This window comes from Psammomys obesus, unplaced genomic scaffold (genome assembly GCF_907164565.1).
Source record: "Psammomys obesus unplaced genomic scaffold, mPsaObe1.curated_primary_1811, whole genome shotgun sequence".
Classification (NCBI taxonomy): Eukaryota; Metazoa; Chordata; class Mammalia; order Rodentia; family Muridae; genus Psammomys; species Psammomys obesus.
Genome location: NW_026592439.1, coordinates 1,115,542 through 1,138,833, shown reverse-complemented (window position 1 = coordinate 1,138,833; position 23,292 = coordinate 1,115,542). Strand labels below are relative to the sequence as shown.

Here is a 23,292-nt window from a genome sequence, read left to right as displayed (position 1 = left end):
GGGGGGGGGGGGGGGGGGGGGGGGGGGGGGGGGGGGGGGGGGGGGCGAGGGCTGTAAGCTCACCCTTAGGAACTATCTGTGGGCAATGTGTTTTCCTGAGGAAGTGGTGGTAGTCCCAAGAAGACAGTGTCCTGGGACCTTCAGCAATATCTCAGTATATCCTGTTCCCCATAGAAAGCGCAGATCCACCCAGCTGAGGTGCAGAACCAACCAAGTCAGGCAAGCCCTTACCTCCCTCTAAGTGGGAGTAAAGAGACAAGGCCCCTTTACCCCCCACCCCGCTCTACCTTATAGCAAGGTGGATCCAGCTCACAGAGTTCTTTCTACTTGAAAAGCAATTGGAACTTCTCCGCCAACACCCTTGCTTGGTCCATAACCTGTAACATCCCTCATGGTCTGATCTGTTTGGCATTAAAAAGCTGGGTTAAGTCTGGGAGTTCAAGGCTGAGAGCTCAGAGTCCTACCTACCCGGAAAGCTCTGCAGGAAACAAGTCCCATTCCCCACACTCTGCTCCATGCTCTGCTTCACCTCCACTCCAGCCCATCACTACGTGGCTGCAAAGGGCATTGTGGGAGTTGGGGAAACGATCGCACTGGAGGGAGGGAGCCAAGCCTCCTCCAGAAGCTGAAGTGGGGGTAGGGGCAGCGCTGGCTGATTTCCAACTACCCCCACTCTGTCCCAGTCTCTGGCTTTCTCAGAAAGAACTCTCTGTTCTCCTTCAGCATTCAAGAACCAAAGAGAGGGACTTGTGCTAGGGGAGGGAGGGAAGAGCAGAGGGAGAAAGGGGGGTCCCCGCTTCCTCTTTCTTTCTTCCCTGGGCAGCCACCGGTCCCAAGTCTCTGCAAGCTCCTGGCTGAGGAGCCTGAGATCCTTGCCAGGACAGGGGGAGGGGGAAGGGCAGTGTGTCCCAAGCTTTGCACTTATGGGAGAACAGGGTGGGAGCTTGGAAAAGAAAGGACCACATGGAGCCGTTTAGCTGTTTAGCTCAGCCACAGCTCAACATACTAACATACCAGCACATTTTTCAGAGACATGTATTTGTTTGTTTGAGACAGAATCTCACTGTGTAGCCCAGGCTGGACTCAACCTTCCAATCCTCCTGCCTCCACCTCCCGAGTTTTGGGAATACAGATGTGCACACCACCACTCCCAGCTCCAGAAGTGAGCATTTGATTCTCATCTTCGTGTATTTCATTTTACATCAAAAGTACAGAGATTTCCCTGGGCTCTGCTGTTCGGCCTCCAGCCCAAACCTCTCCTCCTTGTGTCCACAGGCTCCCATCCCTGAAACCCCGAAGGGTCACATTGAAGTCTGTCCAGATTGCCTTCTTGCATTCAGTCCCTTCGTGGTTTCCCATCCTCTGCTCAGCTACGCCTCACCAAGGATGCTAGCATTCTTGGACAAAGCATTTCAGTTCATCCAATTCAATGAAGCCTCTTACATCACCTGGGGAAGGGAAAGGTAGAAGTCTGAGTCCTTCTCTCCTCCTTCGAATGGCCACTTTAGTCTCCCCAAGATGCTTGGCCTTTTGAAGATCAAGACCAGACTGGATTCGTAGCCATTTTAGGTAGAGTCGGAAGCGTGATGCATTGGCGGCTTTTCCCAAAAGGAGCGTGCCTAAGCAGCACAGCCCCCAAGAGCACATCTCCTACTAGGCCATTGTATCCGAAAAGAAGTGCCCACCTTGTATTGCATGTCCCACGCTCTCCCTTGCTCCTGATTTCACTGGACAGAGTCCTGTAACTCAAGGTGCTAAGTTCACGATTTCCTTTGATCACAGAAGCTGTCATATTCTCCAGATCTGTGGCTAACTCCGATGGGTGGAAATACATCACCTTGGCGCTCTGAGGACTTAGAATACCTCAGCCACGCCATAGCAAAATGGCAGATCCATGCTGACACACACTTGTGCAAATCCACAGAACATTCACTGCAAGAGCTTCAGCTGTAGCCACTGGGAGGTAGAAACAATGTACCGTTCTAATAATGTGGGAGGGAGGCTGCCCGAGTGTACAGGCAGAAGATTCATGAGAACTTCCTCCACTTCCCACTCAACTTTGCAGCCAGCCAAAAAGCTGCTTTTAAAAAAAAATACCCTATTCAAAACAAAAACACCCCCCCCAGGTGCATTATCTTGAAAAACAAAATAAACAAACAAAACCCCACTCGGGCTATTGTTTCTACCAGGTATTCATTCTTTATGGAGAACACAAATCATAACCATAGCATCGAAAAACCCACTCCTAAAAGCTCAGTGGAGCCTTTAGGGCCCACAGGAGAGCCAGAGGGACCAGGCAGAAACTTAGCTACACCTTGCATCCTGAAGGAGGTGGAGAGACATGGAGGTAGGCGACAGTATTTTCCACACTATTCACAACTCCAGGCCTTTGCTAGCTCCCACTAAGCCCATTGCTAAGGCTGCCTCCATTTGAATGAAGCCCCACCACCTCCTCCAAGAAGCTCCTATGAGACCCTGAAAACTTGGGTGGTCCTGAAGAGAAGGGCAAATGGGGGCCTCAAAAGATCACTATAAAAACACCCAGCTGACCTGGACAGACGGCCCGACACCAACTCTGACTTACATGACTTCGGTTCTCTATTTACTCTCTTAGACATTTCTTGACAAAGGGATCTCAGTTATCCTTTGGGGTTTCAAGTTGCCTCTGTCCAGTCCAAGGCGAGCCTGACCAGTAGGTTGAGGAGGGCTCCCAGGACACCCTGGGCTCCCATTTTATAGATATACTTGAACCCGTCACCCCTGGCTTCTCTCAGTCCATCATCCCTACCCATTTCATTTCCATCACCAAGCCTCTTCTCCTCTTGGCTTCCAAGGACTACCCAGCACCCAACACATCTAAACGAGGCAAAGACCATCAACACAATCCCTGCCCACTCCCAGAATTCTCTCAAGTAACATAGGATGGTGTTTTTCAAAATGTGTATGTGTTTTCTTTTTTATCTGGCAGAATCCCAAATCACATAGTAAACAGCTAAAGTTCAAATGTGGGGTCCTCTCGGCTCTGCCAGTAGTCTGCAAGTGGAGAGCCTGAGCTCATCCATTCTCCCCTGCCACCCTTCTTTCAATGCCAGGGCATCCTTGATGGCTGGTGAGAACAGGTTCCAGCCAGTCTCCCTGATTATCTGTGCCCTCCCTTCCTTTTGCAGGCAGGGCGTGAGTACTCGCCTGCTGCCACCACAGCAGAGAATGGGGGTGGTAAGAAGAAACAGAAAGAGAAGGAGCTTGATGAGCTGAAGAAGGAGGTTGCCATGGTAAGACCACAGTGTTTTCAGCAGGGCCATGGAGGAACAGCTCTGCTCTGGCGGTCACACACCAGCAGCCCCGGGCATCCAGAGAAGCATGGTACCCAGGCCCATGATCCCTATTTAACCCCATGCCCCAAAGAGTGCTCAGCCTCTCTTTCCAAAAACATCTCTACTTCCCCTTCCCCAGGATGACCACAAGCTGTCCTTGGATGAGCTGGGCCGAAAATACCAGGTGGATCTGTCCAAGGTGAGTGGAGCCATGAGGTGAGAGAGGAAAGCAGCCTGAGGTGAGAGAGCCTCCAAACTGGAACACAAAGCTCTTTGCAAGTGAGGGAAACAGTCCAGAGGTGAGAGACTTAACTAAGGATTAGTTGGTGGCACAGCCAGAAATAGACTTTGGACCCCTGATTCCCCCCGCCTTTCACTGTGGAACTGGAAGCTAGAATTCCTTAGAACCCAGGGCCCAGATCCTGGCTCTGTGATCTGCCTCAAGCAACTGCTCTCAGAGGTGATGGACGTAGACCAGCAGTGACTCATCCCCATTATTATAGTGCTTGCCGGCTCCTGCTACGTCAGTGGCTTTGTAATAACACGCAATGTGGACATTTCTTTAATCCTCACCGTAGCTCTGTCGGGCACTGTCAGCCTGTTTATTAAAGCAAGGAGAGTCAGAAAGGGAGAATTGCTTTGGGGATATGTACCCAGGCCCATGCTCCTCACTTAACCCTGTACCCAGAAGTGTGCTCAGCCTCCTTTCCCAAAATGTCTCCGTTTCGCCCTCCCCAGGATGACTGCAAGCCATCCTCAGAAGACCTGTATTCCACAAATAAATACAGGCCCGAGTCGGATTGCCAAGCCTATCATTTAAAATTATTTTAAGTTGTTCCTCAGAGCTATGTGCACTGGCACTCACCTGTAACCCCAGCTGCTCAGACTGAGGCAGGAAGATTGCAAGGTCAAGGCTAGAGTGGACAACTTACAGTCGCTGTCACAAAATCAAATCAAAGAGGGCTATGCATGTAGCTCAGTGACAGAGGGCTGCGAAGCTTATGTGGTACCCTAAATTCAAACCTTAGTTTAAAAAACAAAAATCTTCCAAGTCCTATGGTGGTCAATCTAGTCCTAGTCCTAGGTACTCAGGAGGCTAAAGCAGAAAGAACACTTGAGCTCAAGAGTTCAAGACCGTCCTAGATAAATTATTGAGATCCTGACTCAAACAAATGAAACATTGTTAAAGCCGGCCACAAGTTCAAGGACAGCTTGGGCTATAACGTAATGTCCAAGCTAGAACAATACCCTGTCTTTAAAAAAAGAAAGATAAAAAAATTTAATGCGTCAATACCCCTGGCACACTCCTTCCTGTCTCTTACTAACTTGTTACCCTCCCAATCTTTAATCTTACTTTATTTTCTATGACATGTTTTCCATTTTCTGGCATTGATGTGTTTTTATTACGGTGCTGGTTTCCTCTTTAGATTGCTGGTGGGAAATTTGTTGATCTGGCTTCGTCTCTAGGCCCTTCCTAGTGCCAGGCATGCAGTCGTTGCTCAATGTTCATGCATAAAGTAGGTGAATGGATGATGTGAAAATCAGTAACAAGTGGTTTCTGCTCAAAGTCAGTAGCCAAAATTTAAAAAACAAAAATCACACAGGTAGAATTCCAGTGCAATGTAGCAAGCACCAGTCTAGAATCAAGCATGAGGGATTACCTGGATCCACAAAGAGGCCTTTGATGTAGCCTGGGTCCCAAAGAATAGAGTGCCTGGCTAGGCTTTCTTTGGAAAGTGATTGGTGTTTGCTTAAATTGCATGGCACTAAGGGTCAAAAAGCATTGAGAATTTCCCAGGAGCCCTAGAGAAAGGAAGAGAGGAGGGTGGTCAGACGCGAAATCTTTCCGGTGTGCTTATGCAGGCTGTCCCAACAAAAACAGGTTTCAACCCAAGAATAACCGAAGGCGGAGCCACAGTCAGAGTCCTTTCTAACCTTCAAGGCCCAGGTCCCGTTATAGACATCAGTTTCTCTGTGTGGTCCCTCCTGATGCTCCCACACCTTCCAACCAGAGGAGCTATTCCTCCCTCCAGCTGGACATTGGTCTCCAAGATGCTGAGAGGTAGAGTGAGGGTTGGGTTTGTCCCATGCACTCATTCCTATGTCTTTTCTCGTTTCCTAGGGCCTCACCAACCAGCGAGCTCAGGACATCCTGGCTAGGGATGGACCCAATGCCCTCACTCCACCCCCCACGACTCCTGAGTGGGTCAAGTTCTGTCGTCAGCTTTTTGGGGGCTTCTCTATCCTGCTGTGGATCGGGGCACTCCTCTGCTTCTTGGCCTATGGTATCCTGGCCGCCATGGAGGACGAACCATCCAATGATAATGTGAGACACTCACCCAACCCCTGGATCAGCTCCTGGCCCCACCCTCCAACTTTCAACCCCAAATGAGGTGATGGGGAGGGCTCAGGGGGCAAGATGACAGTCCGGTCCCTCAGGCTGAAGAAAGGTGATATTTCTGTATATAACTTGGAGCACCCTCCAACACATGCAGCCAGTAGTGATGAGTGACACGAACCCTCCATGCTCCTTCCACCAAAATGGGCTGGTCTGTATCTGTGGGTCTTTACTCCCAGAACAGCCTTGAACCACGGAACTCCCTTCTTTGCTCTTTCCATGCTAAGAGTGTGGGTTAGAAGACTGGTTGGGGGCTGGGGTTGAAGAGAAAGACTTCTTACTACCGTTCTCTTGACTGGGCTCAGATGAAGGTTGGGGGTCCTACTTAGTATGATTCTGGGTGCTCATCCCAAGTGACACCCACCCCTGGAGGTGAGAAATGGCAGATCCTTCAAACACTCTCTCCTCACCAGTTATATCTAGGTATCGTGCTGGCAGCTGTAGTCATCGTCACTGGCTGCTTCTCCTACTACCAGGAAGCCAAGAGCTCCAAGATCATGGATTCCTTCAAGAACATGGTGCCTCAGGTAGAGAGCAGGGACTGGCTCCACCCAGCTTGGGGCATAAGAGTCTCTGAGACGGCCCACCTATTACTGTCTTGTGGTCTGAGGTGAAAGAAGGATGGGCAGAAAACACCCTTTCGGGCTCTCCAGACCAGAACTCACTTGTGTTGCTGAAAGTGTGGGATTTGCTTTTCTTCCTTTGAAGGGGAGCGACAAATTGGAGAGCAAAGGTAGAAACAAACCTTTCATGAGGGGCTCTCTGCCTTCCCACAGCAAGCTCTGGTCATCCGAGAGGGAGAGAAGATGCAGATCAACGCGGAGGAGGTGGTGGTGGGAGACTTGGTAGAAGTGAAGGGTGGAGACCGTGTCCCTGCTGACCTCCGGATCATCTCTTCCCACGGTTGCAAGGTGAGGAGGTCGCCCGGAGCAAGTGGCTGAGTCTGTACAGAGGCGAGAGAGGGCCTCTTGAGAGTTGAAATGTTAAGAAACCCAATTGCAAGGCCTCTGCTGTACTCCTCTGTACCTCCCAGCTAAACGTCCTTCCAGCATATATGCAACATGCTGCCTTTGTGTATCTTCATGTTAGAGATGCTCCAGGCCCTGGGATTTCTTTGATCTAGCCACTTTATAGCCACTGCATCCTGAATACCATTCACACAATAGATGCCTTAGATACACTATCTAATTTCACTCTGAAAGATCCCAGGCCAGCCTGGGCTACAGACAGACAGCCCCGCATAATAAATACAATTTTAAGGAAAGAAAGATGAAGAAGCTGGGTGTGGTGGTTCTAACCTATATAGTCTTAGCACCCCAAAAGTGGAGGGTGGAAACAGGAAGGTGGGGAGTTCAAGGTCAGCCCAGCCTGGCTACTTAAAGAGGGAAAACGATGTAATTATAAAGGCTACTATCTGTGAGCGCCTGATGTATGTCAGAAGGTAGCATTTTCATAGACTGCCTTGGTGGTGCCTCTGAACTTGGGCAATGTGCTGATCTTGCTAACATTCCCGACTTTACAGGTGAACAAACAAAGGTCTTGTAGGTTAAGCAAATAACCCAAAGACACATAAAAGTCAGGAAGAGTCATTCGCCCACGCCAAAGCCAGAGCAATAGCTGAGTAACGCCATAAATATGTGATGAGGGCAACTGTAATTTTGTCCCTCGTGTAATGAAGATTGAGGGCTGCTGGATGCGGCTCAGGAGACAGCTGTGTGCACACAGCGTTACTGCTGCCGCCGTTTTAACGACCACCCCCCTTCCTCCTCAGGTGGATAACTCATCCCTAACAGGGGAGTCGGAGCCCCAGACACGTTCCCCTGAGTTCACCCATGAGAACCCTCTGGAGACCCGAAATATCTGTTTCTTCTCAACTAACTGTGTGGAAGGTGAGAAGCTAGCCTCTCAAGAAAGCTCCTCCCTCCAGCACAGGGCAGGAAAGGGTCTGACTTGCCAAACTGTGCTTCCTTGGCAAAAGCAAGGGCAGACTGACTCTGTTGGAAGCCACCTCCCTACAGGAAGCTCTCCATTCCATCCATCCCAGACGGAAAGCTTTCCGAAGAACTCTGAGATGGCAAGCCAGGATGCTCCCCCAGCCCTTGCTTTCAGCAGTTTGAGGAGCAAGCGAGGTCCTCCAGGCCTGTGGTTCCAACCATTCTATTTCTCCCTTGGCTCTTGATTAGAAATAGGAGGTTCAGTCTGGGTCAGGAAAAGTGTCAGGCAGAAATTCACGTCCTCCTTCCGGCTGCATCATCCACGTAGGCCATGATGGTGAGGACATCCTCACAGTGTGCAGTCTGCACTGGCTGTTCCTCCTCAGGTCTAGGTTCAAGCCATGAACACTGGTGGCAGAGGAGAGCCCTAGGGGCTGTTACCACCTAAGGACAAGAGTCTAAGCACAGCTGCAACCCAGACTCTCTGGCCAAGCCATGAGCTGAGTCAGGACTGGCTCCAGGAAGAAACCCAGGGGCAAGAGATGGTAGGCGAGAGAGGTTTACCTAGACCACAGACTTCTCACAATAAAGATAAAGAATACTTTCTTGCATCCCAACCCCATGACTTTCCTTCCCTGATCTTCCTTCTCCTCAGTATATTGGTTCTTTGGGCTTGTTTCCCTCCTTCAGAGGACTGGAATTACAATAAAAATCAGGTACACATTCAATTTCCTAAATTTTTAATGTCCTAAGGTTCTGATTTATCATACATTTCCCATAACTGACTGCATTTGAAAGGTCGCGTGAGGTGTTCGGATTGCCTATGCAGCAACCAGCTCTGAGGAGAGGGCAGGAAGTGGATGGAGGTCACGTTTGCTGCATGCCTGCTATTGATGGGCACTGGTCAAAGCGCTTCACACAGTTCCCCCATTTGACTGCCGACTCCGAGGCAGGAGTTCAGCAGGCACTCGAACCCAGAGTTGGCTGACTTCAACCTGCGCCTCCTTCCCATGGCACCACACTTCCTTTCCCACATACCCCTGTCACATATTCTAGGTAATCACAAGTTTACCTAACTTCCTTTATAGAGATCTATACCTAACATTGAGAAGAGCTTGATTTTTTTTTAATTAAAAAATATTTCATAATTATTAGTGTGTGTGTGTGTAAGTGAGCACACTCAGGCCACCGTGCACATGTGGAGGACCTGCCTGACCTGGTTTTCTCCTTCCACCGTGTGGGTTCTAGGGATCTAACTCAGATCATCGGGGTTGGAAGGTAGCGACCTTACACAGTGAACCATCTCTCTGACCCAAGGAACTCTTAAGATTAAGCAAACAGAGATCGATAAGTACTTTGCTTCTGTTTATAACACGCTTTTGAAAAATAGCTAGTATAGGATTGATTTGCTGAAATGTTGTGGGCAATTTTTATTTCATTTATTGAATCTCTTCAATTTGAACTTTAGTATTACTTGCAAGATGTCTTCTCTGGCCCAAATATAAAAGAAAGTAATTTGCTATTGTATTCACTCTAAGTCTGGTGATCCATGCAGGGAGGGTAAGCCCAGCTTCCTAAAAGTAGCCTCCGGGGTCCAAGTCTTTGGCTTATTGACTTTGTGATGTTTTTATTTCCTTAGAAAATATGATGAGATTGCAGTCACTGGCAAGCCTGGGGCCCTTATTCCCTGTCCTGTCCTCTACTGCAGGTACTGCCAGAGGCATTGTGATTGCCACAGGAGACCGGACAGTGATGGGCCGCATCGCCACCCTTGCCTCCGGCCTGGAGGTGGGGCAGACGCCCATAGCCATGGAGATTGAGCACTTCATCCAGCTGATCACAGGGGTGGCGGTGTTCCTGGGGGTCTCCTTCTTCGTGCTGTCCCTCATCCTGGGCTACAGCTGGCTGGAGGCCGTCATCTTTCTCATCGGCATCATCGTAGCCAACGTGCCTGAAGGGCTTTTGGCCACTGTCACTGTGAGTGGATCAGGCTGAATGGCCACCAGCGCTGCTGTCCTTCCCCCCTAGTTGATACAGACACGGCTGCTTATTGCTTCCCAGCAATGTTCTTCCCTTCAGTCCCTGCAGTCACATAACAGATGCTGGACTCGGAAATTGTTTATTGCTTGCCTCTGAGTTTTAGGTTAAAAAATTTTGGAGCTGGGCTGTATCTGAGCATTCAGTTTCTCTTTGGGGGCTTGTCATGGTCATGTTCTCGCCATCTGTGAGCCTGTCTCCCGGTGCAGTCTGGGTTCGTCCTGTCTCACTTGCTGTAAAGACTCTTTCAAAGGTCACCAGTGACTAAGTGGCAAATCCACTGACATTTCTAAGCTCCCATTCTTAACGCTGCTGCTGAAACAGATACTTCTGTCCACCCTCTTGCACTCTGTCCTTCATCAGCCACAGGGATGTGTCACTACCCTGGTTCTCTCCACTCACAGCAACCCAATGGCTGTCAAGCCCCAACTCTGCTTTCCTCTTTGCTGTCTGTAAGGAAACCCATTTCCCCCACAGTTTCTATAACCCTTTCTTTGAGTGTGGCTCTCACATCTTTGTGCCTGCTCTGCAGTCAGATACATTCCGCTTCCCTCCAGGAATGTACCACAAATACACCTGGGAACCTATTCAATGTGCCTAAAGTTGAACTGTCGCTCTTTCCTGCTAGGTCCTACACAATCTTATTTGTGAGTAGGATTAAGAAAAAAAGAAATAGTTTCAGGACGGGGAAAGATCATGGACACCTGTCCCTCTAGAGTTGGCTTTTTTTAATCCTCTCCGTCAACCAGGTATGCCTGACGCTGACAGCCAAGCGCATGGCCCGGAAGAACTGCCTGGTGAAGAACCTGGAGGCGGTGGAGACGCTGGGCTCCACATCCACCATCTGCTCGGACAAGACGGGCACGCTCACCCAGAACCGCATGACGGTGGCCCACATGTGGTTTGACAACCAGATCCACGAGGCTGACACCACGGAGGATCAGTCTGGTGATTGGGTGCTTCAGAGAGGGTGAAGGGAGGTGATGGTGTGGTGGGCCTAGGGTGTGAAAACGCTCTCACGGGGAGCCAAAGCTTCTCTCACTTTTCTTCCCAGGGGCCACTTTTGACAAACGGTCCCCCACTTGGACAGCCCTGTCTCGGATTGCTGGTCTCTGCAATCGTGCTGTCTTCAAGGCTGGACAGGAAAACATCTCTGTGTCTAAGGTAGAGGGGTGACCAGAGAGTACACACGCAGGTGTGTTAGGGGTGTTTCCAGAATTCCTTTGCAGATAGATGCCCAGCTTTCCCCCTCACGTCCTGTGACCTTGGTGATCTCGGTTGATGCCCTGTCTGCTCCGTCCTCCACTCCCTTCCCTCCTCCACTGTGATGCTGAATTCTACTTTCTTCTGGCAGCGGGACACAGCTGGTGATGCCTCTGAGTCTGCTCTGCTCAAATGCATTGAGTTGTCCTGTGGCTCAGTGAGGAAGATGAGGGACAGGAATCCTAAAGTGGCAGAAATTCCCTTCAACTCTACCAACAAATATCAGGTCTGGCTGGGCTGCTGGGACCAAGCGAGAAAAGGGGGATAAAAAAATGGGGAGGGTGGGTGAACAGAGACTCAGCAGAAGAAAGTGAGCCAACAGAGACGCAACAGAAAGAAGGAATGAGACTCCCACCTCAATCCCAGGGCAACCGGCATGGCTGCGTGGCTGCCTGCCACCGTCCTCCAACTGGCAAACCTCACTACATGCAACCTGTCACCCTCTCTTCTCTTCTTCCAATAGACCCTCATCCCCTGGCAATGGTCCTCCATCACTGCCATCCAAATAACTAAAGCACACTTCCATAATTCCCTTACTGTATCCCTCAGCTCTATTCTGCATGCACCATAGAGGTGAAGTTCCCTGGGTCACTGGATGCTAATGAAAGCCATCCAACCCCTAGCACCGTGCCTGTCCTAACTGATCTTAATGACTATTTATGGGAATATGGAAATGACTCTCAGATTTTAAGACTCGGGACTATAAGCAAGCGCCCTCTGCACACATTTTCTCCTTTGCTGACACTCTTTGATGGGTTAGAGGTCATTGTTATTAGGAAGGTTTCCTTTCCAGCAGCTGCTACCAGACCCTGTGCTAAGCAAAAGAGCCACCAAGGTTATATAGCTCCCACCGCAACTGTCTTTCTCCTCAACAGCTGTCCATCCACGAGAGAGAAGACAGCCCCCAGAGCCATGTGCTAGTAATGAAAGGAGCTCCGGAGCGCATCCTGGATCGATGCTCCACCATCCTGGTACAGGGCAAGGAGATCCCTCTCGACAAGGAGATGCAAGATGCCTTTCAAAATGCCTACATGGAGCTCGGAGGACTTGGGGAGCGTGTGCTGGGTGAGGAGGCAGAAACAGGAGCAGCGCTAAGAATGTGGTTCCTGAACCTTGGTTTTATCTTTAGCCTGTGGAGGTTTGGTTCTCCTCCTGCCTGGGGGCTGCTTCCGAGCAGCCCACGACGACTTCAGGAGGGGCAAGGGCAAGAAGCATGCCTGGATGAGAAGAGATCACACACCCCGGGGACAGCTGACGGCTAGTTCAACTTTCCTTCCAGAGAACAAAGACTACATAAACCTAGGGGAGTGGCTGGGGGGCTCCAAGAATAGGTGTACATAATTGGTTGAAACTAGGTACTTCAAGGATGCTTGATTTGCATGTAGGGGCAGGGAGGAGAGAGCTAGCAGGGAGCTGTGCCAGAGGCCATATATCAAGTGTGGCTAGGGGAAGCTATATCTAAAGGCAGTCTCCAGAAGAAGTCAGGCAAAGAGCACCCTGCTGAGGGGAGAGAGTTTTGCCTTTAGTGCCTGGAGCTTCTGTTGGCTATCAGAACCAGGCAAGAACTGCAACCTCAACCAGCAGGATACCTCCAACACGGGGGCCCTGGAAGCAACCAGACAGCTACTCTGCTGTTCTTACTCCTCCCTCTTGCTCCTCCCCAGGCTTCTGTCAGCTAAACCTGCCTTCTGGAAAGTTTCCTCGGGGCTTCAAATTTGACACAGATGAGCTGAACTTTCCCACAGAGAAACTCTGCTTTGTGGGGCTCATGTCTATGATTGATCCACCCAGAGCAGCAGTACCAGATGCTGTGGGCAAGTGCCGAAGTGCAGGCATCAAGGTACTGGCCTCCTTCCCATCCCCCCAACACTGTTCTCTATGCCTGGTGCCCGACAGAGGTCCAGGGACTGTAGCAGCTGCTGTCTTGAGGAGACACAGGTTCCTGGTAGCCTCCTTCCCACGGACACAGAGAAGTTGTCGACCTGCAGGGAAAGATGCATGCCTGACAGGAGCCCTCACTTCTTCCTTTTGCTTACGCCTATCCTCTAGCCCGGCTCACTGCTCCATCTACATCTGCACCCTTCCCTTCTCATTCTAACCACCAGTTGGCCCTCCTAGCATAAACACTTGGTTCTCTGACTGCCCCACTGCTGCTCAGTCTGGCATTTGGAATGGGACTAGTAAGCTCTTGTCCACCCCAACGGGCTCACCTTATCACTCCATATTCTTCTCTCTCACTCATGTCTTCCCACTGACTTCTTGTCCAACTGCAGTTACTTCTCACTGACCACTCTCTCTTATTTGCTTGGCTTGTTTTTCATTCAGCAAGTATGTATTGCTTATCAGCTGTGCATCGGGCACTTAGTCCCTCATGTCCTCTTTCTCGAGTCACCAGTTCTCATGCCTCCTCTTCCTCCTCCTCCTCTTCCTCCTCCTCTTCCCAATGTAATTCAGCCTGCCCCTAGGGATACAAAGATGAATGGAAACTGAGCCACATCTCAAGATCTCTCAGAAGGGCAGATGCTTCTAAGCACGTCACAGAATGGTCATAAGAGTTGAGGTCATTGAGTATCTATTGGTCAGACACCCTAATAACAAGTTTTCATTTTTCACATGCACCAGTCACTAAGCAGTAAGCATGGCTGCCTTCTGAGTAAGCGCCTGCATCTTCACAGTTACAGGGAAACTGAGGCACAAAATAGCAAGCCCAAGACCTCATAGCTAGTTAGTTGTGAAGTCAGGATTTGAAACGAGGCAGTCTTTTTCTCAAGTATCACACCGGGAGACTTGTTGCTGCACATGTGTAAGAGTTTTGACTGAAATAACCACTCAGTATGGGAAATGGGCAGTGTTACCCCACTGATAAACAAATGCATAGAAACTCAGAGTAGGTAAACAGTTTCCCCAGAATAGAACTGTTGGTAAGAGAGGCGAAGCACAGTTGGCTTGTCTGCAAGCCATGCTTCTTCTGCCCAGTCAGGTGCCTCTCGGCATGATGAGAAATAGCACAGAGGCTGGGCAAGGACTCTATGGAAAATCAGCCGGGAGCTGTTAATTCTGCCTCGGAGAAGCAGACAGGGTTTAGCAGAAGGGATGATATTTGACCTGGGCCTTGCAGGCTAAAGAGGATTCGGTAGGCTATAAAGGAAGGGGAGGCCTGGCAAGAACAGTATGTCCCAGGATATGTCGACACTATCCGGAGGTGTGCGGGTCAGCAGGGGAGAGATGATGGGGGAGCACTGGGAATCAGGACCGAAACATTGGATCAAGGCCAGTTGGGAAGATTTTCTTTAAATGCCAGACTTGAGCCTTATCCTGTGTGCTGCCACAGAAGGCCACAGATGTCACAGGTATAGCTTTAAGGATTCCTAGAAGAGGATGGGCTAGATTCGCGGAAGAACTGAAGTCAAGGAAACAGGGAGACAGATTAAAACACATTAAAAGGTGCACAATGGCCCAAGCAAAGGGTGAGGATCTGAACAAGACAGTGACAAAGGGAACGAAGACACATAGTTGCATTTGAGAAGCATTTTGAGAACTTGATAAGCAAGCTGGGCGTGGGGTACAGAGATATGGGAAAAGAACAGGACAGACTGAATAGGGCAGATGGTATCTAAGAAGAGAGGAGTTGGAGGGGGTACAGGGAGTGCAGATAGGATCTCGGCTTGGACCTTAAGTCTGAAGCATTTATAAGAAACACATAGAAACAGAGCGAGAGAGAATATCTAGAAACAGTTATAATATAGCTTAGAGTCCTAGAAAGAAGGTCAGGAGTAGAGATTTAAATCTCATGAGCACATGAGTGCTAAGGAAAGGTTTACTAGAATATTTAGTTATCTTGCTCAGGAAGCAAACAGGAATGAAGCAAAGGGTGAAGAATTAAACCCTAGGCTCACCAACATTTCTGAGGAAGTGGAGAAAAAAGAAGCCAGTGGGGCCAGGGGGCAGGAGCTGGGGTGGCAGGACACAGCTAACATTTATTGAGCGAATACATAGCCAGCCTAGAATGATGTGGGTCACCCCTGCACTGTGCTGAAACAGAAAATTGACCCGCCTGAGGTCCAACAGCTAGTGAAGGTCAATGTTTAAAGTTAGGCTCCTGTCCAAAGCCAGAGCTTGCTCCATTCTGCTAGGCTCCATTCTGCCACCTCAAGGAAGCTTGAAAGAATAAACAACAGGATAGGAGGACAATTGGGGCACAGATAACGAAGGTGCAGAGACCGAGAGAGTGAAGGGTTTCAATCCGTTAGAGAGTCAAGGACAATGAGGTTTGAAGAGACACTTGTTTTTCAGTAGAATAGGACTTTGGGGGTGGTTTCGGGTTAATAATAGGGGTGGCAGAGGAGGCAGCGGGGCCTGAAGAGGTGTGTCTTGCTGCAGATCTGTGGGACTTCTACCACAAGCCCACATATGCAAATCTGTCCTCATCCAGCTGATCACTTCATGCTGATAATAGCCTCTTCCCAGGCCTACACCCTTCTCATCCCACTCCATCTATTCTGCAACAGCAAAGAGCGTTAATTATCCTGGCTAAGGCAAGAATCGCCTTCTCCCCATGCTATGCAGGGCTGTGGAAGCAGGTGAGCATGACGGCTGCTGGACGCTGTCTCGGTCTTAGCCCTGCTCTATCGAACAGCACTGCCGCAGTGGTCACTTGAGAAACCGGGGAAAGCAAACCTCTGCTCTGGGCTCCTGTGACCCTGCAGAAAGCATGAGGGCTCACAAAACTTTGGTGTTCTTAACTGTGCTCAAAAGGAACTGCTAAAGGCTGGAGAGGTGGCTCAACAGTTAAGAGCACTCACTGGCTGCTCTTGGAGGAGGAGGAGGAGGAGGTGGAGGAGGAGGAGAAGGGAAGCTGTTAAAAGAAGTACCTGTCCAGCTCTGACTGCCTCATTTCCCACATACTCAAACTTAAAGAAATCTCCCAGGCAACCCAGACATGGTAATGTATGCACATAATCCCAGCACTTGACAAGGCACAGGCAAGAGGACCCTGTGAGCCCGAGGTCAGCTTAAGCTACATGCATCAAGATCTTGTCCCAGAGAGGATAGAAGAGAGAGAGAGAGAGAGAGAGAGAGAGAGAGAGAGAGAGAGAACAACCAAGTGAGAAAGAGACAGAGATGAAGAGACAGGCAGAGAGATAGGGAGACGGGGTTGGGGGAGAACAGACTCTCCTCTGCCAAGGGACCTTCATTAACCTGCCAACCTGCTGTGGACGTTTTTGTCTGCTTAAACATGCTCCTTCTGAACCCTGAATACACACACACACACACACACACACACACACACACACACACACACTCCTCGACTATTCTGGCTGGGATTCACCAACCTCAGATATCTAGTAGATATCTATCTATAAAGTTAGATATTATATAAAGTTAGATATCTATATCTATATCTATATCTAACTTTATACAAATTTGGAGAAAGAAATGAGGAGAGGGACAACACTGCTTCCTATTTATTTATTTGTTCCTTTTACATCCCAATCACAGCCCCCTCCCTCCTCTCCTCCCTGTCCCACCCTCCTACCCTCTTCTCCTTTTCTCTCCTCCCCTTCTCCTCAAAAGAGGGGAGCCCCACCCTGGCACATCAAGTCACATCAAGACTAAGCACATCCTCTTCCACTGAGGCCAGACAAGGCAGCCCCATTAGGGAGATGTTATCAAAAGCAGACAACAGAGTCCATGTGAGAGACAGCCGCCCAACCCCTGCTCCACTTGCTAAATGAAGTTTGGTCTCCACATGAAGACCAAGCTGCCCATCAGTTACATATATGTTGGAGGCCTAGGTTCAGCCCATGCATGCTCTCTGGTTGATGCTTCAGTCTCTGTAAGCCCCTATGGGCCTAGGTTGGTTGATTCTGTTGGTCTTCTTGTGGAGTTTTTGTCCTTTCTGGGTCCTTCCCCACTCTTCCACAGGACTCCATGAGCTCTGCCTAATTTTTGGCTGTGGCTCTCAGCATCTGTTTCAATCTGCTGCTACGTGAAGCCTCTCAGAGGACAGTTACGCTAGGCTCCTGTCTGCAAGCATGGCAGTCTGTCTTCTCCTTCCCATCAGGTGATCATGGTGACTGGAGATCACCCTATCACAGCCAAGGCCATTGCCAAAGGGGTAGGCATTATATCAGAGGGTAACGAGACTGTGGAGGACATTGCAGCCCGGCTCAACATTCCTGTGAGTCAAGTCAATCCCAGGTGAGGCCTTTACAAAGACCCTGTCCCTGACCAACACCTCCTCTCCCACAGAGTCCCTGGGTGGTTCTTGGGGATATCTGGACAGCATCTCTGGGAATCCCGGTGGCCAGTCCCTCAGACAAGCTTGTGTCCAGGCTGTGCCACCAATGAGCTGTGTCACCTTGGAAACATCTTGCAGTCCTAAACCTCTATTCTCTCAGCTATGAAATTAAGATGCTGTCCACATGGCAGGGTTGCTATAGGGATAGGATATGCCTAGCAGACAGCACTTAATGCTTGGGTGATACTGCACAGCTACAGGATGTCATGTGGCCTTCTCTGAGGAAAATAGCAGAACTCAGTGTCACAGAAGGGGGCACAGTAGCAATGATGGAATCCCATATCACAGAGGAACTAAGGCACTCAGGGGCCAGGGAGGCACAGCAGGACTGCAGTGAGTGTTAATGGTCAGCTGTCTCTGCCCTTGCCCTCCAGAGAAGCCAAGGCATGTGTAGTGCACGGCTCGGACCTGAAGGACATGACCTCAGAACAGCTGGATGAGATCCTCAGGGACCACACGGAGATTGTATTCGCCCGGACCTCCCCTCAGCAGAAACTCATCATTGTGGAGGGGTGTCAGAGGCAGGTGAGCAAGACAGCAAGAGGCAAAGTCAGTGGCCAGACAGGCCAGGCCTTTGTTTTCAAACGCCCTTGGTGTCTTTTCCCCAGGGAGCCATCGTAGCAGTGACCGGTGATGGGGTGAACGACTCACCAGCCCTGAAGAAAGCTGACATCGGCATCGCCATGGGCATCTCTGGCTCCGATGTCTCTAAGCAGGCGGCTGACATGATTCTTCTCGATGACAACTTTGCCTCCATCGTGACAGGCGTAGAGGAGGGTGAGGAAGCTGTGTGGGCTGTGTGACATCCAGGATGTCTGAAGCCAGACCTTCTGCTTCCTCTAGCTGTTCACGCTGAGATTCCACGCTGCTTTAGCTTTAAACCTTCCTCTTAGAGAAAGGAGCAGCCAGCCGCAGCTCAGGGCCTGGGGTGGGGAGGGTCCCTCTAATCGTCCTGATGCCCTCAGAACCTCTCCACAGGCCGCCTGATCTTCGACAACTTGAAGAAGTCCATCGCATACACCCTGACCAGCAACATCCCGGAGATCACCCCCTTCCTGCTGTTCATCATTGCCAACATCCCCCTTCCCCTGGGCACTGTGACCATCCTCTGCATCGACCTGGGCACAGATATGGTGAGGCCAGAGGGAGGGGTCTAGTCAGACTGGGCAATCGAACAGGAAGTCTCTCCCCACCACACTGCAGTACTATAGTACCCAAGCCTCACTCATGCTAGGCAAGCCTGAGTGAGCTGTGTCCCTGGTGATCATAGGCTCTTAGGTACCAATGTGCTGAGCTCTGTTGACTTGGCAATAAGCCGTGGCTGCTCTCGTTTCGAAGATCTCTTCAGACACCCTCTCCTCCCCATGTCCTGTGTATGCAGGTTCCTGCGATCTCATTAGCATATGAAGCAGCTGAGAGCGATATCATGAAGCGGCAGCCACGGAACTCCCAGACAGACAAGCTGGTGAACGAGAGGCTTATCAGCATGGCTTACGGACAGATTGGTGCGCCCAGCTAAGGGCTTGGGAGGGTGTCCCCCAAAGGCTGCTTCTGGTGCCTGAGAGAGATGAGTGGAACTTCAGGGAAGAGTCCAGCTCCCTGAGAGCCAGAGACTTCAATCTCTGTCCCCGAGGGGTGCCTCCTTCCTGCTGATTTCTCTACTCAGGTTCCTTTTGCTTACAACTCCTTTCAGGCATGATCCAGGCCCTGGGAGGCTTCTTCACCTACTTTGTGATCCTGGCAGAGAACGGTTTTCTGCCGTCACGGCTGCTGGGAATCCGCCTTGACTGGGATGATCGGACTACCAATGACCTGGAGGACAGCTATGGGCAAGAGTGGGTGAGTGGGGCAGTGTGAGTGTGATGTCAACGAGGAAGGATGGGGGTGAAGCCCTGGCAGGAGACGGCCAGGAGCAGCCTAGGGGCAGAAGGTGGGTTAGGTACCACGCTCAACAACTGCCTCAATCGTGTTGTCTGCTGATGCTGTCCCTTCCTCTCACACGTTCCCTCTTGCTGCCCGCCTTCCCCCCAGACCTACGAGCAGCGGAAGGTGGTGGAGTTCACGTGCCACACGGCCTTCTTCGCCAGCATCGTGGTGGTGCAGTGGGCTGACCTCATCATCTGCAAGACCCGCCGCAACTCAGTCTTCCAGCAGGGCATGAAGTGAGCACCTGCTGCCGCCACTACCCACCATCCAGGCAGAGTCCTCCACACACGGTCGCCAACCCATACAGGCCAGAATCCCAACACCAGATCGCCTCAGCTCCTGGGCTGCTAAGGAAGTCCCTGGTTATAATAACCTACCTACTTACCCAAAGCCAGGTTTGAAACAGACCAAGAATGAGGACAGAACGCCAAGGCTCTTTCTACAGAGTTCTAACATTGCTCATTTATTATGGTCTCCTACCTTCATGCTCATCTTCCTTGTTTTCTTCTCATCCTTCCTCCTTCCTTCCTCTTCCACTCCCTGTATCAATGGCCCCTAGCCACATCCTTTGCCCAGTTCTAAATCCAGGCGCGGGGCTCCTGCACTCCACTCCAGCACTTGACATGCAGCGGGTTGAATAGCTCTTGTCCTGCGGTGCTGCATCTGCCCAGGGGCTTGCTTGGGCCTTCCTACAGTGTGACGTCATGTGCAGGGCATTAGGTACCTGACTCTAACTCCACCACAGCTCCTCCAGGTGGATACCACTGGACGCTGTGTGAGCAGGAAGTCCCCCAAGGTTAAATGATAAGGTCGTTTGGCTCTGGGTTGGTCTGTCCACCGCCCATTGTAGTAGCTCACCTGTCATACTTCTGTCATCTCATCTCCTTGGGATTTTTAACATAGAGGCCGAGTACTGAAGGGGCCAGGCTCTTTTTTCCCCCCGACCATAAACAAAGACCATTATTCCCCAAATAAATGTCCCAGGGAATCTAAGAGATTAGGCATAGTCCTGTACCAGACACTTACAAGGCAGCATATGGGTGACCCAGGAAAGTGGAGACAGAGCCAAACTGATTAAGTCAGCCCACCAAGAGGCAAATAAGAAAGAAACAGTATGACTCCTGCTAAGTACAGGGAAGAAGCATTGATACCCACAAACCACCTGGCCAGAGGCAGCCTCAGGGTGCCTGGGCCTCACCTTCTGTTTTTGGATAGTTAAAAGTCTTCAGAGATAACTCTCAGTGGCATGGCAAAAGCCGTGTAAAACCAGGCACTTGCTTGCAAGAATCTGCCAGGTTTTATAGTGGGTCATCCTTAAGCAAATTCCGAGAAGACAGTGAAGGCATGCTAATCCAGTTCTTTTTGGAATCCATGAATATTTATAATAAACTTTAATATATTCATCATTTACTAACAAGTGTAACTTGGGAGACAAACATCAATTAAAATGTGGATTGTGCAGAAGAAAAGCAATGAGATATTCCTATGTCCTCTTCAGATATGGTCTTGCGCTTTATGTAACCAAAGAAAACTTGTCTTTTCTTCTTCTTCTTCTTCTTCTTCTTCTTCTTCTTCTTCTTCTTCTTCTTCTTCTTCTTCTTCTTCTTCTTCTTCTTCTTCATAGAAAAGAAGCATGAGGCTCCAAGAAATTAAATGCTGTTTGATCACCCAAAGTCAGGAAGTGGCTAAGCTAGCCATAGACTTGACAGGTCTGCCTCTAGAAACTGCCCTCAGAACTTGGCTCCAGCTTTTAAATTCTGATGCAGTGACTATGCGTTAACCACTTCCTGTGTGGTGACACAGGGACAATCGTTGGCTGGGATCAGCATCAGCATCTTGCAAACATTCTCCTCACTCAGTGTCTGTGAAGAGCAGCCACCTGGGTCCATAGGAGATGCTGACAAACAGAAGGCATCCATGGGCTGTGCCCAGAGGAGCTTTTTAAGACATCTTGCTGGGAAGATGATATTTTCCCAGCCATAAGTCTGGAGCAATAACAGTATTATATGTTGCCTGTGGGCAGGTCCCTGTTCACTCCTGCATCTCTGGTACAGAGTTATGTAAGAAACAACTATTTAATGAGTGAATATACATAAAACAGACAGTAATCAGAGGTGAACAGAACAAGCACAAGGAAATTGTTCTCCCTTTGGTTACATAAAGCATGAGAGAAGAGGTCTGAAGAGGATCTGGATGAAGAACCCTTCCCTCGATTTTCTTCCTGTTCCTTCCCTTCGGACACCCTCCCACGATGCTCCCTGCCTTCTTCCCCTTGTCTTTCTAGGAACAAGATCCTGATTTTTGGGCTCCTAGAAGAGACGGCTCTGGCTGCTTTCCTGTCTTACTGCCCGGGTATGGGGGTGGCCCTCCGAATGTACCCGCTCAAGTGAGTGTCTCCCCACAGAGAAATTTTGGGCCCCTTTTGGCCCCAGGTTCTGATTCACTTGGATTCTGCTTTTGTGACACTGTGCCAGCCTCTGAGGCTCCTGACACTTCCCTCCATTGCTTCCAGGGTCACTTGGTGGTTCTGTGCCTTTCCCTACAGTCTCCTCATCTTCATCTATGATGAAGTGCGAAAGCTCATCCTACGGCGGTATCCTGGGGGTAAGCATTTTCACTCTGCAGAGAGCTTTGACCTAACGGCCCAGGAGCCCTGCGCATGCCCACCCTGGCCTCGTCCTTTTAGATCCTGAATCTCATGTAGCCTAACAAGGTTCTTCAAAGCCTCCACTTTCCTCTAGACCAGTGATTCTCAACCTTCCTGATGCTGCAACCCTTTAATACAGTTCTGCATGTCATAAGGACCCCCTACCATAAACTTATTTTCATTGCTTCCTCATAACTGTATTTTTTCTACTGTTATGAATCATAATGTAAATATCTGATAGGCAGGATATCTGATGTGACCCCTGTGAAAGGGTCATTTGACCCCCAAAGAGGTCATGACCCACAGGTTAAGAACTACTGCTCTAGAATCATAGATTAGAAAGGCCCTTCAAGGTCATCTAAGCATCTACACATTTGCTGATAAAAAAAAAAAAAAAAAAAAAAAGATGCATGGAGGTGATTTATTTGTTTAGGATCCTAAGGCAAGGAATAGAAACTGGTACCAGAACACAGGGCTCCTGATTCTCAGGCTGCAACCAGGAGCTGGTTTACGTATTTGTTTGTTTTTGGAGAAGGCCTGGTTTATTTTCCCTTAGAAATATTTTTGATTGTTTGCTCGGTTGAAATGGATGGCCTACAAATGACACCTCGTCCAAGAACAGTGTTCGGTGTTGAATGGCCCAGTATTTTATGTGTGTGGTTTTCTAACGGGCCCAGTATCTAAAATGTCGGTGTTTTTCACATAAAATCTAAAATCTGATTTCTAAAACAAATGTTAAGGCTGTCAGTCTGCAGCACCAGTGGGACAGCTGCTTCCTTAGATTCGTGTTACCTGGGGAGCCCAGGAGATATTTTCAGCATCTACTGAGCAGAAATGCAAGTCTCCCCCCAAGGCAGGCTTGTGCCCTCCCTCCCCTTTAAAAGCAGATAGCCCACCCAGAAGGCCTGGGGATGTCCCTTCCCTCTGCCCTAGTCCCCAGGGCTCTTTGTACCTCTAACCTCAGCTATTTAAGCCCTGGGGTGAGTTGATCTTTTGCCTCCTTTTACGCTCCTGCTGCAACCTTTATCCCATCTCTCTGACAGGCTGGGTGGAGAAGGAGACATACTACTGAGCTCACTGGAAAAAAGAAGAACGGGAGAGATGGGAAGGCCTGGAGGTGTTGCTGGGGTAGTAAAGGAAAGGGCTAGGCGGAAACATGAGGTGGTATTTTAGGGGAAGATTTGGGGAGACAGTGAACTAAATTGGCAGGCTTGGGTAAATAGACGAGGTGACTGCTCCAACCACTCCATAGGTCCAGCTGTGAACCCTCAGACAGTAAATGTTAGGGTCACCTCCTCAGCCCCCTCTCATCCCGCTCTACCGCGTTCGTTGTCTACTTTTCCCGAAGAACTGAGGATTGTCCCGGCGGTCCCTATGTCCCAGCCCTTCACCCTCACCTGCGTTATTCAAATAGATCAACACCCAAAGATTAACCTTGTCTAATCCTGAAGAAAACCTCAGACCACCAAGCA

At 49.8% G+C, this 23,292-nt stretch overlaps 1 protein-coding gene across 1 annotated transcript in view; it reads left to right on the top strand.

Annotated features, from left to right (window-relative positions):
- The window catches only part of Atp1a2 (ATPase Na+/K+ transporting subunit alpha 2), a 24,682-nt gene extending 1,390 nt beyond the window's left edge, over positions 1 to 23,292 (top strand). The window contains exons 2-23 of the mRNA XM_055613231.1: positions 3,168 to 3,272; positions 3,454 to 3,513; positions 5,437 to 5,640; positions 6,126 to 6,239; positions 6,489 to 6,623; positions 7,484 to 7,601; positions 9,355 to 9,623; positions 10,433 to 10,631; positions 10,738 to 10,847; positions 11,038 to 11,172; positions 11,822 to 12,011; positions 12,611 to 12,786; positions 17,011 to 17,147; positions 17,622 to 17,772; positions 17,856 to 18,024; positions 18,226 to 18,380; positions 18,629 to 18,752; positions 18,941 to 19,086; positions 19,279 to 19,409; positions 21,458 to 21,559; positions 21,686 to 21,777; positions 22,864 to 23,292. Of these exons, the coding sequence (XP_055469206.1) occupies positions 3,168 to 3,272; positions 3,454 to 3,513; positions 5,437 to 5,640; positions 6,126 to 6,239; positions 6,489 to 6,623; positions 7,484 to 7,601; positions 9,355 to 9,623; positions 10,433 to 10,631; positions 10,738 to 10,847; positions 11,038 to 11,172; positions 11,822 to 12,011; positions 12,611 to 12,786; positions 17,011 to 17,147; positions 17,622 to 17,772; positions 17,856 to 18,024; positions 18,226 to 18,380; positions 18,629 to 18,752; positions 18,941 to 19,086; positions 19,279 to 19,409; positions 21,458 to 21,559; positions 21,686 to 21,777; positions 22,864 to 22,892 (3,051 nt within the window). The 3' untranslated portion in view covers positions 22,893 to 23,292. The remainder of the gene's footprint in view (positions 1 to 3,167; positions 3,273 to 3,453; positions 3,514 to 5,436; positions 5,641 to 6,125; positions 6,240 to 6,488; positions 6,624 to 7,483; positions 7,602 to 9,354; positions 9,624 to 10,432; positions 10,632 to 10,737; positions 10,848 to 11,037; positions 11,173 to 11,821; positions 12,012 to 12,610; positions 12,787 to 17,010; positions 17,148 to 17,621; positions 17,773 to 17,855; positions 18,025 to 18,225; positions 18,381 to 18,628; positions 18,753 to 18,940; positions 19,087 to 19,278; positions 19,410 to 21,457; positions 21,560 to 21,685; positions 21,778 to 22,863) is intronic.